This window comes from Diospyros lotus, chromosome 1 (assembly GCF_014633365.1).
Source record: "Diospyros lotus cultivar Yz01 chromosome 1, ASM1463336v1, whole genome shotgun sequence".
Taxonomy (NCBI): domain Eukaryota; kingdom Viridiplantae; phylum Streptophyta; class Magnoliopsida; order Ericales; family Ebenaceae; genus Diospyros; species Diospyros lotus.
The window spans coordinates 51,101,557-51,119,639 of record NC_068338.1 but is presented as its reverse complement, the minus strand read 5'-3'; the positions used below and the strand labels follow the sequence as shown (position 1 = coordinate 51,119,639).

General features: G+C 34.1%; 1 protein-coding gene across 1 annotated transcript; it reads right to left on the bottom strand.

Moving 5' to 3' along the window:
• Nucleotides 1-9,711: 9,711 nt before the first annotated feature.
• On the bottom strand, nucleotides 9,712-10,882 carry LOC127794901 (carboxylesterase 1-like). Its single transcript, XM_052326201.1, has one exon. The coding sequence runs from the start codon at nucleotides 10,833-10,835 to the stop codon at nucleotides 9,837-9,839; it is 999 nt and encodes a 332-aa protein (XP_052182161.1). The 5' UTR covers nucleotides 10,836-10,882; the 3' UTR covers nucleotides 9,712-9,836.
• Nucleotides 10,883-18,083: the final 7,201 nt, after the last annotated feature.

The following is an 18,083-nucleotide window of genomic DNA, read 5'->3' as shown; positions in this document are numbered from 1 at the left end:
ACATTTTAGACAAGTTCAAGTTGCAAAATTTGTCGACTAAATTTTTAAAGAAGCTAGCAATTTTTCTAAAGATATCGAAAGTTTGCCTTATGTCATAAAATTCTCAATAGAATTATTAAACCAGTTTGAAAAACTACTACGGCTTTTGTAATACTCCATTTTTTTCAAGTGCACATTAATTCGGGATTTTGAGATTTTTTTTTTTTTCAACATACGCTTTAACACAAACAATCCCAACAATCTCGTTTTACTTTCTCAGTATATCAAACTTAAAAATAAGCTAAGACATGTAATCATCACATATGTGGAAGTAAAATTGAAACCTCAAATAATCGTAAATTCTTCATTTGTAACCAAGTAATGTATCGATATTCAATATGATATTATCAAAATAATACATAACATCTGAATATCACAAAACATGGTCAAAGACCTACTAAACTTCCAAAACGTAAATGACGGCTACATCTCGATGACCTCATTTCCCTCGACGCTGCTACTTTCACTTAGAACGTTTGAATATTCCAGTGACATAGTCCAAATTAGATGTTGAATCATCTAAGTGAGAGTTCAAAACATTTTCATGACTATATGGAAGATCATGAATAAACCAACAACCCCTGATTGTTGTATTGCATAGTTAGAATGGCCACATTAAGACCTTGGGGTGAGATCCATGGCGGCGTGGACCAAAAAAAAAAAAGGGGGTTAGAGTCCCATGGCAACAACAAGACAGGGGGTTAGAGTCTCATAACAATGGCAGGGAAATGGGTGTGTAAGGGAAATGGAATGGTAGCCTATAGAAGGCTGCCAACAGGTATGTATGTGGGACTTGGGTGCCAATGTGTGTTTAATGTGGGCCCCAATGACCGTTTATGTGAAATTTATTATATGTTCATGTATATGAAAATAAGGCAGGTATTGGGCATGGCATGACATGATGTTGCATTGGCATGAATTGCATGAGATATTATGGGAAGAGTCTTATCTATACCCTTCAGCCTTTCTTTCATGAGCTTGCTGAGTCTTGTGACTCACATTACTTTCCATCATTCCAGGTAAAAGAGCCCTAAGTGCTGCAGGTGCGCTCGACAAAATTGGGTTCAGATCGTTGAGTCATGATAGCAAGTGCAGAGCTCTCCCGAACTTAGGTCCTGGGCGTCATTGTGTATATATAATTTTAAGTTAGATAAATGTTATGTAAGCCAAATGGGCACATGGTGATCAGTTGTGTAAAGACGATTATGAGATGTTATATAAAAGAAAGATTATGATTTTAATAAGGGTTGTGTGAGAGTTGTAATTGTGTTATTGTTCGATATCACTCAAATAATGACCCTCTCACGAATCCTCTATGCGCGGTAGGGCTCCAAGAGATGAGCTATTACATAACCCATTCTCTCATTCTTGGATTTATTACATCAGTGTAGGCCAACGAATCACGGTCGACCAATTTCAAGTATCGACACTTTCTAAAGTCAACATAATCACATCGACGCATTGACATAACACCATCATGCTTAAGAAGGACAACAACCGCGCATGAACCTGGGTATCACCCTATTATTATGTTAGGTTTTACATTCTCACTCACAAGCATTACGGATCTCAACACAACACAACCCTGGCCACAAGAAGATCACATCAGCATTATCCCCGAAATTTAATGTCCACCTCAACAATAATGCTATCGCTTAAAGGAACCCGGGGTGGTGTCCACTCTCAGCCCTGCCAGGGTGGTATCTACTCTCATCCCCTACCACAAGTGGGCATTACTCCTTGACATGCATCTCGAGTGCTATCGCTCAAGGGCTACATGCCAAGTTGACATCCCATATCCCATATCCCATATGAACAACACATAAATATGTCAATGTCACAACACATAACGTGCATCATATAAAATCAATATTTCAATATATGTATTTTACCACACGAAATTCAATGCACGTGAATGAAATATTTTGAGACAATCCTCCTACATGAAACCAACCTATCGCAGATAACACTATTTGTATAAAACAAATCAAATATAGGGTCAAACCACTCAAATAAATCAAATTTCAAATAGAACTACTCACAAAAAAATCGAGTTATAGGGAGAATACTCACAATAAGCCAAGTTTTTAAGTAGGAATACTCACCTTAACGGTAATTCAAATACTTCTATTCTTGTGCCAACCTTAATTTTTGTACCATTACTTAACCTCGAGCCTTAACAATCCCTAGATATCATATTCATTCAAATAATATCAACATCTATTTTTTCATTAATTTTCTCATAATTTCTCATTTTCTTCCTATTTTCCCCCAAAATTCTAAAATAAATTCCTTTTCAAGGTTTTTCCTAAATTTTTCTCAAAATAATTCATAAAATATTTTTCTAAAATTATTAAAAAAAATTTAGAAATTACCCATAAGCCACGCACCCTCACACTCCAGGCCCATGTACTGCGCGTGTACCATACGCAGTACACGCCAGTTATCTTCTCTGACGCCGACCACCGGCGACTTGCTGGATTCCCTCATACCTTGATATACTCAGCACGTCGATCACATTGGTGCATTTTCTTACTCGAAAAACCCACCAGAAAGCCCTCGAGTGGCAGATTTAAAGCTCGACTTCGGCGACTGATTAGTGGTTAATTTTGTAAAAATTTTGTTATAATTATACCCTTCTTTCGATCTTAAATATGGTTTAAATTAGATATTAATATATATTTTATGGTTATATGCAAGTTTAAATTGAAAGATAAATGAAATGAAGTTCTAAAGTAAATAATAATAATATATAAAATTATATATAATACATATACATCATTATATGCATGCATGTACTATATATATAATATAATCTAATATATATGTGTGCTATGTGTAATACATATATATAATATATAATTTATTAATAATATTAAATTATTTTTTTTATTTTTAGCCATGAAGCATTCAAGCCCATGAAGAATTCAAGTCCATGAAGAATTCAAATCCATGAAGAAATCAAACCCATGAAGAAATCAAGCCCATGAAAAATTAAAGTCCATGAAGAATTCAAATCCATGAAGAAATCAAACCCATGAAGAAATCAAGTCCATGAAGAATTCAAGCCCATGAAGAATTAAGGCCCAATTTGAGCAACCCATGGAAAATATTATTTGGAGAAGGCCCAAGGATTATTTTTAATCCTAATGAAGATTAAAAACCAATTTATAGAAATCTATTTTTATTTTTTATGTGAGAGCTTTATTAGGTGTGTTTTTTAGCTAAAATCCATTTAACTATTAGGTGGATATTATAGCTAAAATCCATTTAACTTTATGAGTGCTTTATTAGGTATGTATTTTAGCTAAAATCCATTTAATATTAGGTGTGTATTATAGCTAAAATCCATTTAACTTTAAGTGTGTGAGTGCCCATTAGATATAATTATGTCTAGTTGAATAATTGAAATTGTGTGGTTTGTATTGCATCTTGTGGCCTATAAATAGATCACTTGATTGCATTTGTAAGGGTGATTATTATTCTTGAATAAAAGTTTAGTTGTTTCCTTATAATTCTCTCTTTGAGAATTGTTCTTGTTCTTTCTCATTTTCTTTAGTACTTTCTCTTATAATCTTACTTTTTTTTCTTTCTTCTTTTAAATTCTTATGTCATTTATTATTACTTTATTATTCACCGCCTAAATGGCCGGTTAATTTGTGCCTTTAAATTTCTGTAATTTTAATTCTTGTCATTTAATTATTCACCGCCTAAATGGCCGGTTAGTTTATGCCTTTAAATTTCTGCAATTTTAATTCTTGTCATTTAATTATCCACCGCCTAAATGGCCGGTTAGTTTATGCCTTTAAATTTCTTATCATTTAAATTCTGTTATTTAAATTACGTCATTTAAATTTATGTCAATTAACTTTCAAATAAAAATGAGTAGCTAAATCTAATCTTGGGTTAAGGCAAGGACAGTGTCCAACGCCAATGATTCCCAAAGAAAGCTACGCTTTAAATAAGTAACATTAATTTAAATTTCAGTATGAGTGTGTATTAATTATTAAAAAATCACTAGGTTTGGATTGGAGCGTAAGCCTAACTTAGAGCTTTTATGCCATGTATGAGAGTTACTAGAACTGGAAACGCTATCATACCCAAATCCGGATGATTAATTTAGTTGTTTTGTGTATTAATTGCAATTGGATTTATGGTGGTTGCTTAAATTAGAATCCCGCATATCATGTATGGGGATTGCTTAACCTAGAACTATCATCATCTCTAATTGCATTTAATAACAAACCCTCATATTTGAAATTAAATTAATGTTGCTAATCTTTTATGCTAAAATTTGGGAATCAACGGGTTGGTACTGAAATTGTCTTAACTCAAGCACTATCCAAATTCATATTTTTACGTTTAATGTTTATTTTAATTTTTGCCTTACTTTATTTTCTAGTATCTGTTGTCTAAAAACAAAACCATAAAAAATCTTGTTGTCAATTTGTCCAAATGCGTGTGCGTGTGTGTGACATTCTTTTTCTTTTGCCATAAATAAATCTCTCAGTGGACGACCTGGATTCATCCAGAAAATATAAATATAAATTTGGACTACAACTGCACTCGTACACTGGCGAGTATAAACCTCTCACTAAAATAAAAAAAATATAAAAGTTTTATTATGATTTGTTTTTATTGTGTTTTAATTGCAGGGTGAGAGTGCAGTCAGCGACCACCCAATTTTCCAGCCAAGCTTGGATTTCCCTCGTTTTCACTCCAAAACGCACCAAACTCTCCAAAATCTTCCTCTCGACTTGGGAAACAAAAGCTCCTTATTCATTCCTTCAAAAACTTTTCAAAACGTGAGCAATTTGAAGCCCAACTTCTGAAAACCCTTGGCCAAACCCTCATTTATTTATGGTATTTTCGGCCTCAATTTTGGCCAATCAACGGCCATAGCTTTGCCCACGCGATTCCAAGGCCCATGCTTGTCCATTCCTTAGCGAGATCAGGCCATCCCATCACCAGACTTGGCTCCCTCGTGCGATGGTAGTTCGGCCATGCTGTGCGTATAATATTTTCAAAAATTACACTTTTGGCCCCTAACTTATTTCTTTTGCATTTTGGCCATCTTCCTCAAGTTCTTAAATTTTGATATTTCACCACATGAATCCCCAAGTTCCATGCTTCTCAATTAGCCTGAAAAATTTGAAAAAAATATCATTTTCACCATCTTTTCAACTAGAATTGAAAATTACACTTAGGTCTCAAATACGTGTTTCAATCGCAAATCCTTTTGTTTTATCCCAAAACCACTTAAGGGTTGTTTTATTCACAAAATTAGAGCCCTTTAAGGGTCCTATGAATTTCCCGGAAGCCCTTCACCCTTATTCGATTTTTTGGGTTATAATTTAGTTATACCGAAAATTGTCTTTGATTTGATTTCTTTCAACCTCATAAATCACGTCTTAAGACACTTGTAAATGACATACCTTTTTCCATAGGTATCTAAACTCCAAGGCATTCCCTGTAGCTGATTCGATCACTTGTTGCCTTTAAAAGCCTATTTTTCGATATTTTAAACTTACTTACAACACGTGAAAACCTCACGAAAATATGGGGTATTACAACTTCTACCCTATTTCAAGCAAAACCAACAATCATAAATATAATTCATGACCACAATAAATAGAAAATTAATATATAAACCCTCCACATATATTTGCTACATCGATCTCTTTCATTCTTCATTTTTTTCTTCAGCTTCAAAATCTTCAAATCTTTTTCACTGTCACTGTAACGGCCCGCCTCCCAGAGCCCCTACCGCGCATAGAGGATCCGTGAGAGGGTCATTATTCAAGTGATACAAAATAATAATACAAACTAAAACTCGGGCATCGCCCTTATTAAAACCATATTTTTTTTTATCACATAGCATTCCATAGATGTTCTTGCATAAACATTTAGACCGTGAGCCCACTTGGTTTACATAACATTTATCTAACTCAAAATTATAAAACATTACACAATGACACCCAAGATCTAGGTTCAGGAGAGCTCTGCACTTGTTATCACGACTCAACGATATGGACCCGACTCCATTGAACGCACCTGCAGTTTCAGGATATTTTTACTTAGAATGATAGAAAGCAAATGTGAGTTACAAGACTCAGCAAGCTCATGAAAGAAAGGCTGTAGGGTACAGACAAGACTCTTCCCATAACACCCATGCAATTCGTGCCAATGCAACGTCATTTCATGCTATGCCCAATACATGTCGTATTTCTAAATGCATAACAAACAATGAACTTCACATAGATGGTCCTTGGGGCCCACATAAAACATACACTGGCGCCCAAGTCTAACATACAAACCTGTTGGCAGCCTTTTATAGGCTACTATTCCATTTCCCTTACACGTCCATTTTCCTGTCACTATCGTCTTATCCTGTCGTTGCCGTGGGACTCTAACCCCCGATTTTGTCATGGACCACGCCGCCGTGGGTCTTACCCCAAGGTCTTACCGTGGCCACGTCCACCACCCATACTCAACACTTAAAACCGCACATTCTCACCATGCAGTGCAACAAATAAGAAATGCAATGACTTTTGTAGTATAAATGTGATGACAAGACTCCTATAAACTAAACATCAGGTCATGCTACGCCCACTTAAGAATACGCACATACAAAATGCTCTAAATGCACCGGCTCACCTAAAGAACCCAAGTTAGCTCTTAGACCAACCGGGTCATGTATATGCTCACACTTCCCATCACACACAAAGCATGTTCTCAAGTGAATGCAACCCAAGCCCTATGCAGCACACACATCATGATATGCACAAGTCAATGTGGGAATCTGGCAGTACCAGCTCTTCTGGCCCGTCTAGCGCTTATCGTAATAGTCGATGACTGGTGTCCATACATCCAGCCATCAACTGCCACGACCCACGATCGATAGTCAGTGACTTTGTACCCCATACCCTTATACACACTTACAAATAACACTAAACTTAGTCACTCTAAGCTTATCATTTCACAAACTTTCTCCATGAAAACATAAACTCCATTATATCATTCTTATGCTCATCTCTTCTCATACATAGGAAACCATCTCCATATTCATAATAAATTATTAATATGACCCCATTAAACCATAACCAATTCTTCTAAGAACCTAGCCCCAACGGGTTCGGCATCATTCCCAAGAGGAGCAGGGCGATACAAAACCCCGTGACGAACATAAGAAGCGACATTAATGAATAATTTATTTAGCTTATTTAATCACCAATAGACCTATTATTAACATATAAGACATAAGATAATGGTCACGTGGATTTGCATTATTAATGCGTGGAATCGAGTCACGATGAGGGAGGGTTTAAAATACAAGAAATCTCGAAGACTTTCACCAGAAATAAATAATGCGAGGAGATGGTTAAGAGCTTGCCTTTATTTGGCTGATTCTTATACTTTTTGAGCTCCCGATGCGAAATAAACATTCTATATAAAATATCAAGTTAACGGCTCAAATTAATTAAATTTAACCGCATAATTCACATAATCTAACCATATAAAATTTGTAATTTAAACGTATAATATTTATATTAATTTTACCCACTTATCTGGTCACTTTAAACGTTGAATATCCCAAAATCTCTACCATTTCCTTCATTTTCTCCCCCATTTCTTCCCTTCTTCTGCTGCCACTTGTGCCCTCTCTTCTTCCTTTATTTCCTCTTGCATTCTGCCCAATTTTGGGCTTATGAAATGGCCAAAATTGGCTTCAATGGTTGCTGCCCAAGATTGTCCCTTTTATACACAATTCAAGTGGCATTAAAGTCACAAAAAGAAATGACTTGGAAGCAGCCACGCACACACACAACAAATATATATATTATTATTGTTATTATTTTTATTATATTTTATTTTATTATTTTCATAAATACTTTTAATTAATTTAATTAATTACCTTAATTTCTTATTTTTTAAAATATCATAGATAAGTGTTTTCTCAAAAATCTCCAAATATTCTAAAATATCCTCAAACACCCATATTAATTATTTTTACTTGTTTCCAAATTTTTGGAATGCTACAATTACCTTCATCTCTTGACATGAAACTCATCCCTTTATTTTCTTCATTGCATTCTTCAGAGTCTCTATATTTGAACTTAACTCATTTATCAATTCCACGAACCTCATTGTAAACTCAGAATCATGCCACTCAAAAAATCTATAGTTCATCATCTAAAAAAATGAAAAATTTAAAATAAAATCAAGTAGTTTTATTCATACAAATTTCTTATTTAACTCCTTTATAAAATTAAAAAAAAAATAGTATTATTTTTGCAAATAAATACCTTGTAAGAGAAAAATCTTTTCCTTAAATTATTGCTAATACTTCAAGGTACCCATATTGGTGCGTTCATACTAGCTACAGTGACAACACTTAGCACACCCCTCGTAGTGGAAGTTAAGTTGATTGCTATTACGGTGTTGTCGTGATGCCGTGGAAATACTTGAAGTCGATCTTGCTGGTGAGTTCATCGATTATGTGATCTTTGATTTTTAGTGGAAGATGAGAGAAGTTAAAAGTTTTTATTTTGGGTGGAAGATGAGAGAAGTTAGGGTTTTTTTTTTCTTTCATCTCTTTTTCCTAAGATTATTAGCGCATGCAAGTCACACATGAGAAAAATTGAGTTTATTGTTGATGGAATTGAGACTTATGTGAAAAACATTATACATTCTTTATAATCCAGGCCAGGCCAAGGCATGACCAATATAATTTACGTGACGGGTATAAGTTGGGTCAGTCTTTAGTGCAGGCCTAATCCTCGGACCCGAGCATCAGGTCGATTTTCATCGCAATAACATGAATTCATCGGGAAGACGATGGATGAGGAAAGGTTTTAGTCAATTCCTTTTCTAGTTCTGTTTTCTTTAGTCCAACGTTGTTGGATATCTTTCTTCGAGGCTGTTTGGCTTAGCAGTTTGATGGCTTATAAGCTGCATAAGTAACTTATAATCTGTATAGTGTTTTCTGCTTAAGTGTTTAGCAACAACAATCAGCTTAAACGCTAGATAACTTTAAAGCTATTATAATAGCGTTTTGCAAAAGCTAGTACCCCTATGCTTTTGCACAAAGTATGCTTTTGCACAAAGCTAGTACCCGCTTCAGCTATTACTGTCGCTGCCACTACAGCCGTCACCCCTCCTTCATAATTGTTGTCGTCGTCGTCCAACTAGGTCGAGCCATCGCTGCATCTGGTTCTAGATGTGTCGTCGCCATCGCTGCATCTGGTTCTAGCTGGGTTACGCCATCGCTGAATCTGGATCGTGCCATCGCTATATATATATTGTATATATATTAATGGTAATATTTTTTAAGAAAAATATAAAATATGTATATATATTATATTAATATATTTTTTAATAAGTATGTATAATTTATCTAATATTTATAAATTAATTTATAATTTTTTTTATTAAAAATAATATTTTTATAAATTTTATTTGTATTATTTAACATCATGTTTATTTTAGTCTTTTTGTCAAGTTTTGACAACTTATTAATTTTTACAAACCAAACACATAACTATTAACTGATAATTTAAAAGCATATTTATCCAAAACACTCTATTAACTTAATGCTATATGACTTTTATACTAATTGTTAACTATCTTAAAAGTTCCAATAAAAAAGGTAAGCCAAACAGCCTCTTCATATAATCAACTCACGTCTGGCCCACTATGTTTTATTTATTCAAATAGTTAAGCTAACAGTTACATACAGCGGGCTTATTATATGTGGAGACATCAAGAACATCTCATTTCTAAATCTTAAACCTTAATTAGCAAGCGATCGAAGACGAGATGAATTCTTTTAGAACATCACAGAACGGCTTTGCTTTGGAGAGCTCAAATGCTTCCATGGCGTGATAGCCTCCCTCGCCAAAACAACGCACCACTTTCACAGTCCTCTCCTCCATCAGCTTCGCTAGCTCTTTCTGACGGTCGATCAACGGGTCACCGTCGTAGCCCGCCACCAAAACCTTCCAGCCCAGCTTCCGGATCTCATCTAGCAGCTCCGATCCTCCGCCGGCAATCGGATTGGAATACTCATGATCACGATCGGCGCCGGCCGGCAAAGCCAGTTCCCAGAACAGATCGTTCAAGCGAAGTGGCAGTATCTTGTCGTCGGCCAATCTTATCTCCGACGCAGTTCTCTTCTCCCCGCCGAAGTAAGCGTGGTGCAATATCAGCCCTCTGATCTTCAGAGGCCCCAGATGGTCAACCGCTGTGGCTGCGCGTAGCCCCATGAAGTAGACAATGTTACCGCCGGCGCTGCTGCCTATCAGAAAACAGTTTGACAAGTCTGCAAATCGGGTCAGCCACTCCTCTCCGGAGGTTTTGATCCAGTGCAACGCTTCGAAGGAATCATCGTAAGCTGCCGGGAGACGGTGCTCCGGGGCCCGACGATAGTCGATGGAGACGATGATCGATTTTGTTTCAACGGCTACCATTGAGAGGAAACCGTGGAATAAAGTTGAGCCGGCAGTGCATATGACGAAGCCGCCACCATGGTAGTAGACGAGGAGGGGTAGCTTGGCCGGTGGGGAGTGCTCCAATGCTTCCCGGGGCAGGAAAATCCGGGCCCAAGTGTTGGTGGATCGGTTGATCGGAACGTCCTTGGTGAGGACGGGAGATGGGTGGCTGAGATCAGCCGAGGCTGGAGTGAAAGGGTCGTCGCAGGCGCGAGTGATGGAGCCGTCGGAATGACGGAGCAGGCCGAGATAGGCGTAGGGATCGAGATCGCCGATGGGACCTAGCGCCGGTGTTTGATCGGCCATAGTTATGGTTAATCAATTTGTTCAGCTGCAAGTTCTGATGGTGAGTGTGTGTATGTGTATATATATATTTATGGTTTTCTTGCTGCTGTAAGTGCTGATGCCGATTTGAAGACCGATTTGAAGATTCCACAAATTTCATTGTCTATAAGCCCTCCTTTGATGCAAGTGCTCACGTACTAGTATCTTGGCCGCACACCACACCTTCCCTTCCCTTGCCTTGCCTTGCTTTGCTTTCCTTTCCTTTCTGTGACTATGATGGTGAACACGTTGCTTTCCTTTCTGTGACTATGATGGTGAACACGAATTAGGGCGTGTTTGATAGTCACAAATTTTTCATCTAATTTTTTACTTGTGTATTGTTTGATAGTCATTTTTTATAGAGAAATCATTTTTCTTGCAATGTTCATGTGAGGCCACCATTTTACTTCAAATCATGGAAATCAAATTCCTTTCAAATTCCTTAGAGAGAGAGATGGGATTTTCAATTGAAAATAGGGGGTGGGTGGCGGCTGGGCGATGAGGGAGAAGGGGAAGTGGGTGGAGAGGGTTTCAAATTATTTATATTTTGTATTTTTAATAATTAATAAATATAAATTTATAAAAAAAATAAAAAATATTTTATATAAATTAATTTTTTGAGAAAATAATTTAATTAATTTAAAATATATTATTATTTTAATTTTTTTGTACAAAATTTAATATTTTTTAATACATTTTCATAATTGAATTCCATAAAAAATGATCAAATTCTATCAAAAATATTGCTAATCAAACACCAAAAGATGGAAAATAATATCATTTTTTAAGTAAAAAAATTACACCAATCAAATAAGTTAAACTTCTAATTTTTAAAAATTTATTTTATTTACACTTAAATTTCACCATTGTAATCAAATGCATCCTTAGTCTCTTCTCTTGATAAGCACCATCCCACCTTCAATTGTGATTGCAAAGGCCACAACTTCTCCTTCCGTCATGCTACCCTTACTATATATTGTCGTCGATTTTTACTCTCTTTTTTTTTTTTTTATAATTTTGAGCATGTTTTCTTATTTTTTAAAATGTAAAATTAATTTCATATTTAATGAAAATAAACATATTTTTTATTTTTCTCTAATTTTTTTTTTTTTTTTTTGTAAAAGTAGAAACATAAAAACAAAATAAGAACTGAGATAAAAAAACAAAAAAATTCCCCACACGCGTAAACAAATCCTAACAGTCTTTGGGGAGGAAATGAGGACATGCAAATGCAGATATATATTTTCTATTTGCGAATATTCCACGAATACCATTCAAATTTCTTTTTTCCCCTTGATATCTTATAATTAAGTCGATATATTTTATAGCTAAAGTCTTGTTTGGTCAAGTAAGAAGACCAGCGCAGGCCGCAGGATTTGCGGGGAAGTAATCGTTATCGTTTTTACTAGCTCTCGCTCGCTCTCTATATATGTTTGCGTGGGTGCGTGGTTTTCTTCTTGCTGCTGTAAGTGCTGACGCAGGGAACAAAGTGTACAATACCGCTTATAAGTTTATAATATAAAATTTATTGAAATTGAGTGTATAAAATATATAAATAATATTTGAAAAAACAAATTGGGGTAAATTTCAGCTTTGGCGTGTGGCTTTGATAATTTTAAAGGCGCACTCTATTGTTTATTTTATATATCTCGTGATTATGATTTTTTAATTTTCAATTTAACATTGTTAATAGATATATAAGATTTATTACGCCATTTTTATTTTCCAAAGTAAATACATTTAGGGGAGAGCAAAAAACAAAATTCAACTAGGCAAAGGCATTCTAGAAGTCGGCGTTATCAGATATATTATTTCGACATTTAAATTTAATATTTTGCATATTTATATTAATATATTATGTATAATATAAGAAATTAATGTAAAATATGTGTCCAATTTAAGCTTCCATTGTCCACCACCCTTTTTGAATTTTTTTGTTTTCCCTAAGGGCTGTAAGGTGTGGGAACGAAACGTTCTCTCCTGCTTAGAGAAGTTGTACAATGGATTCTCAAGGGACAAGTTCAAGTGATGGCATGGTGACACAAACTTTTGATTTGAATTAATTAAGATTTTGTTATGCACAATCACTAGTCCAAGTTTAAAGAATGAGGTCCAAAGGCCCATATTAAATGATTGAGTGAGTCTCGAGAACGGTGTGGTCGAAAAATCAAAGTGGTCGAGAGATTGGTATGGTCGAGGGATTGAGAATATTGACTAACCTTATACCGAGAGATCTAAAGTGATCCCTCTTGGAAGCCTCTCGCGACGTAGCCAAATAACCCTTTTGGGAGAGCTTCATAGATCACTCACACTCACAAGAAGATCTATATTCGAGAGGTCATAAATCTCTTTTCAGATAATACAAAAGACCCTTTTTGAGAAACTATGTATTTCCCCATGTTGGCACGAGAATGCCACGTAATCTGAATAAATTTAAAATATTAAAAAATTGATTCGATTGTAAAATAAATTGTTGAATCTACGAAAGGGAATGCCTCAGAACTTAAATACCTAAAGATAAGGGTGTGACATTAACAAGCGTCTCAATATGAGATTTATAACGTCGAAAGAAATTAAATTCGGAATGATTTTTGGTACAACTAAATTATAGCATGAAAGACCAAATGATAATAGGGGGTTTTCGGGAAATCCGCGGAACCATGTAGAGGCTCTAATTTTGTGATTCGAACAACTCTTAAATATTTTCGGGATGAAACAAAAGGGTTTACGATTGAAACATATAATTAGGGGTTAAGTGTAATTTCAAATTCTAGGGTCAGAAGTGATATTTTTCAAACTTGTTGGGACAAACGAAGAGAATGGAAATTAGGGGTTCAAACGACAAGATATCAAAGCTTAGGGAACTCGAATAAGGGCCAAAATAGAATTTGGAATTAACGAGAGGGTCAAAGTGTAAATTTTATAAAAAATGGCCATGGCCATCGCCGGCCAACCTCCGGCTGCAATCAGTAGGGGTCACCTCATGGCCCAGCATGGGCTTTAGGGCATGGAGAGTCAAATAGGGCAAGATATGGGCTAAGGATGGCCTTGATTTGACGTCGATAAGAGGGGATATGCCCGAGACTTGCTAAAAAAACAAGGAATGGGTGTTCGACGTACATTTCAGTTATTTGAGGCTATTTAAGGTCGTGTCAAGCATTAAAGACTTGGATTTGACTAAGCATGGCTCGTTTTGGACCAAAAATCGAGTATAAATAAGGATTAGGGATGGCCGAAAGTTTAACAAGTTTAAACTTTAAATTGCTCGTGCTAGATAATAAATCAAGGATTCTTGATAAAGGGCTTTTGTTCCTTGGATTTAAACCATCGATTTTGAAAATTTTGAAGTGATTTCGTGTTGGTTTGAGTGAGTTTCGAAGGGTTACTAGAGTCGGATTGTTATTCGGCCGATCGAGGGTATTCCGATTGGCTTTTTGATCATCCAAGGGATGCCTTAGGACCGATTCAATGAGACCTTTGTGGAGATATCGCTGGATCAGCGATCGGAGGTCGTCCCCGATTGCCGTCATCGGAAAAAACAACCAATAAAGGTAAGAAAAAGAAAAGAAGTAAAAAAAAAAAAAATAGAAGAAAATTCTAAAAAAATTCTACAAAAAAAATTGAAAAATTATTTTGTGGATTTTGGTGGAGGAAAATTGTAGAAAATATTGAGGGAATTATTTATTTTGTAATTTTTGAGGAAAAAAAAAAGAATTATGAAAAATAGAGAAAATCTGAAAAAAATTCAAAAAATTAGGAATATTATTTTATGAATTACTGTGGAGAAAAATTTAGGGAAAAGCTTGAGGAGATATTATTTTGAAAAAAATAACGTTTATGGAAATTGATTTTCTTGGATATTTATTAATCAAAGGAAATTTGGCTATAGGATTTGGAGATTTGCACGATTTTTTACGTATGTCAGCGCGTTCTTTGAAAAATCCCCAAAAGCGAAATTAAGGTGAGTTATTCTACTATCAAAACTTAGTTTATTTAGAGTGGTTCACCCTATACTTAATTTTGTTTTACGCAATAGTTTTGGCACATGAATAGTTGATTTCATATAGATGGTTTATCCAAATTTTTTATTTTTGTGTGCATTAAAATGTCGTTTTATGTAATACATCATTACATGTTGTGGTTAAGGTATTGGCTTATGTGTTGGACATGGGTAGTGTTTCAGGATACTTTTTAGTGGGAATGTAATCTGAACTTGATTGTGGTGAGCCAGGTTCCTACGTTGATGTTGATCCTCTCGTGTCAAGAGTGGTAACGATTGTTCCCAAGATGTCGGAATGATGCGTTGATATTGCCCTTCCTAAGCTATGGTTGTGTTATGCTAATGTGTTGATATGATTATGTTGCCTTTAGAGAGATTACTCGTTTCCCGTGGAACTATGTGTCTGGAATACTCAAACATTTCAGGTGAAAACAGCGGCACCAAGGGAAAAGAAGTTATCGAGATGTAGCCGATAGTTACATATTAGATCTTTTGTAGGTCTTTTATTAAATACGAGATATTTAGCTATAGGTATATTATTTTGATGATGTCATTTTGAACATCGATTGTACGATTTCTATATTATGAATAAATAAATTATGATTATGTATCATTAAAGTTTCAATCTTATTTTTGCTAATGTGATGATATTACTTGTCTTAGCTTATTCCTATAAGGTGATATGTTGAGATGGTAGATCGGGATTGTTGAAATTTAATTTATGTTGTGTATGTTGAGAAAAAAATAAAAAATATCCTTGAAATCTCGAGTTAACTCACGTTTGGGAAAAACGGGGTGTTACAGACTACAAATCCCGAGAAACTTGATTTTCAGATATTATTTATATGAGACCGTGAAGAACGATTCAAATCTACTTCTGATGTGTTCGCCTATAAATCTAAAAATGTGTCTGATAAACCTGCTAAAGAATGTAATTTTTCTTGTATTCCTGTGTCTATTCTTTTTATATAATAGAGAACTCTTCATTGGTTGAAATAAACTCAAAATTCTACACTAATTACAATTATATTTTCTTTGCATTCTACACTCTCATTCAAATATTGACTTAAAGATCAAAGGGCTAGCACAGAAGGTCACTCAAGCCCGACTCAAGACATACGCCACAAAGGCCTATGGTCCCTATAGAAGGGGGGGGGGGGGGCGAATTAATAATTAATTAAAATTTATTTTTTATGTTTTGAGATGCAAAATTATTAATTCTATTTTATGATAGTTTTGTTTGAATTTAGACTCAATTTATTTTGTTATTTCATTTAAACGAAGAAGCCTCCAACTCCTTAAGTTCAGGAATCATTTTAAATTTACGAATCATTTTTAAATATTAGGCAATGAATAATGGGGTGTACACTATTAACGCAACGAAAAAAAAAAAAAGACAAGTGATATTATTTTAGGACAATTTGATAAAATGATTCTTTGGACAACAAAAATTTCATTTAGAGAATTTGCATTGATTTAAGCATTAAAAAAAATAAAAGTAAATCAATGAATTTTTAATTTGTAGAACTTGACTATTTACTCTTCATATATATTTTTTATTTAATTTTTACGTTTTTAGATTTTTTTTTTCTCTTGTCTATATCGTCAATTGAAAAGGATTTATTTTTTAAACTTGAATACAAAAATTTAATTAGTGATTTTGGATCTAAAAAAATAAATAGAGTAAAAATTAAATAATTTTTAATATTTCTTTATATTATTAATGGGCCAATAAATTAACTCTTGTCTAGCCTCACGAATATCCTTAAGACAACTCTGATGTCACCCGCACTCTTATCCAATTTTTTCTTTACAAGTCATCCATACACTCTGATTGAGACGCTCTTCTACTATAAATAAATTTATTATTATATTTAGACAATAACATATTCAAATTATAAAAATATTATCAAATAACGATCACTATCTATATCTTTTTAAGTGAAGTTTTTCCCAATTTATTTGTTTACAAGGATATGGGTGTAAACATAGAAGGTTTTGTGCACGAGAGATATATAATTAAAATTATTTTTGTATAAGTATTTATGTCTTTAATAAGTTAACTATAAAAAATATAATTTAAATATAGGATAAATAATATTATTAGTTCTTAAACTTTATATTTTATAACAAATTAGTTTTTATATTTTAATTTATTTTATAATAAGGATTAAACTTTTCATTTTATTACAATTTAATTCATTATTAAAAAAATTGTTAAAGAATTATGATATATCAAATAAATAAGATAAAAAAAAAAAAAAGACAAAAATAGTGAATACCAATCGCGGCCATCAATAATTATTACTACGGACGTACTGATGGTCAAGGTTGCACGGAAACAACTTAGAAGAGTAATTTTTTCTTTTTTGAAATATTTTTTGTTTTTGAAGTTTATTTATGTCTATTTTTTTAAAAAATGATCCTTTTTGCATTTCTGTTTCGTATCAGAAACGATTTCCGTTTTCATTTTTATTTTCGTGTAACCTAGGTGATTATATCATTTCTCATATTATTTAATCTTTAAACATACTTTTATGACAAAATAACTTTTTGTTGAAATAAAACGGCAAGGGTGGGCAGCAGGTACACAAAGCGTAAGGACTGACAAATGTCACTGAGCTTAAGGATAATTATCACTTCTCGAAATGATGCAAATGTTAATTAGGTGGCTATCCCTCAAGGTGACACAATAAATTTTGAAAACGAAAGGAGTAGTGAGAAATAATCGATAAACCTAACAAAATAGTGGTCAAAATGGGCAATGGTTTTTGTGTGTGTCACAGTGGAGAGGAAATCAGCAGGGTGTGAGGATTGGTTCAAACAGATAGAGGAAGATAAAATAAAAGGAAATGAAAAAAAATAATAGAAGGACTGGTTAGTTGGAAATCAACAAGTGGGAAGGCGCACAAGATCCAATTGTCTCACAATTTTTATTAGTTTTTGTGGATTCAATATATATAAAAAGAAGAAATTTTTTTATCCAATTAATGTGAAACAAAAGACCTTATAGATCATTTAAAATACCACTTACTTTATAACATTTCTATAGTTCTAGTCAATTTTTTGGAATTAAATATTAGATTATTCTTATTTCTGTAAAGTTGGGTAATTTTATAGCATTATTATTAAGTTTATATTCTCGGTTATTATGGCATGATTTAGTGAAGCTGAGACACCAGATGTGGTCATGATTTTGCAGAAAGAGAATAAGCTAGAGAGATACAGTG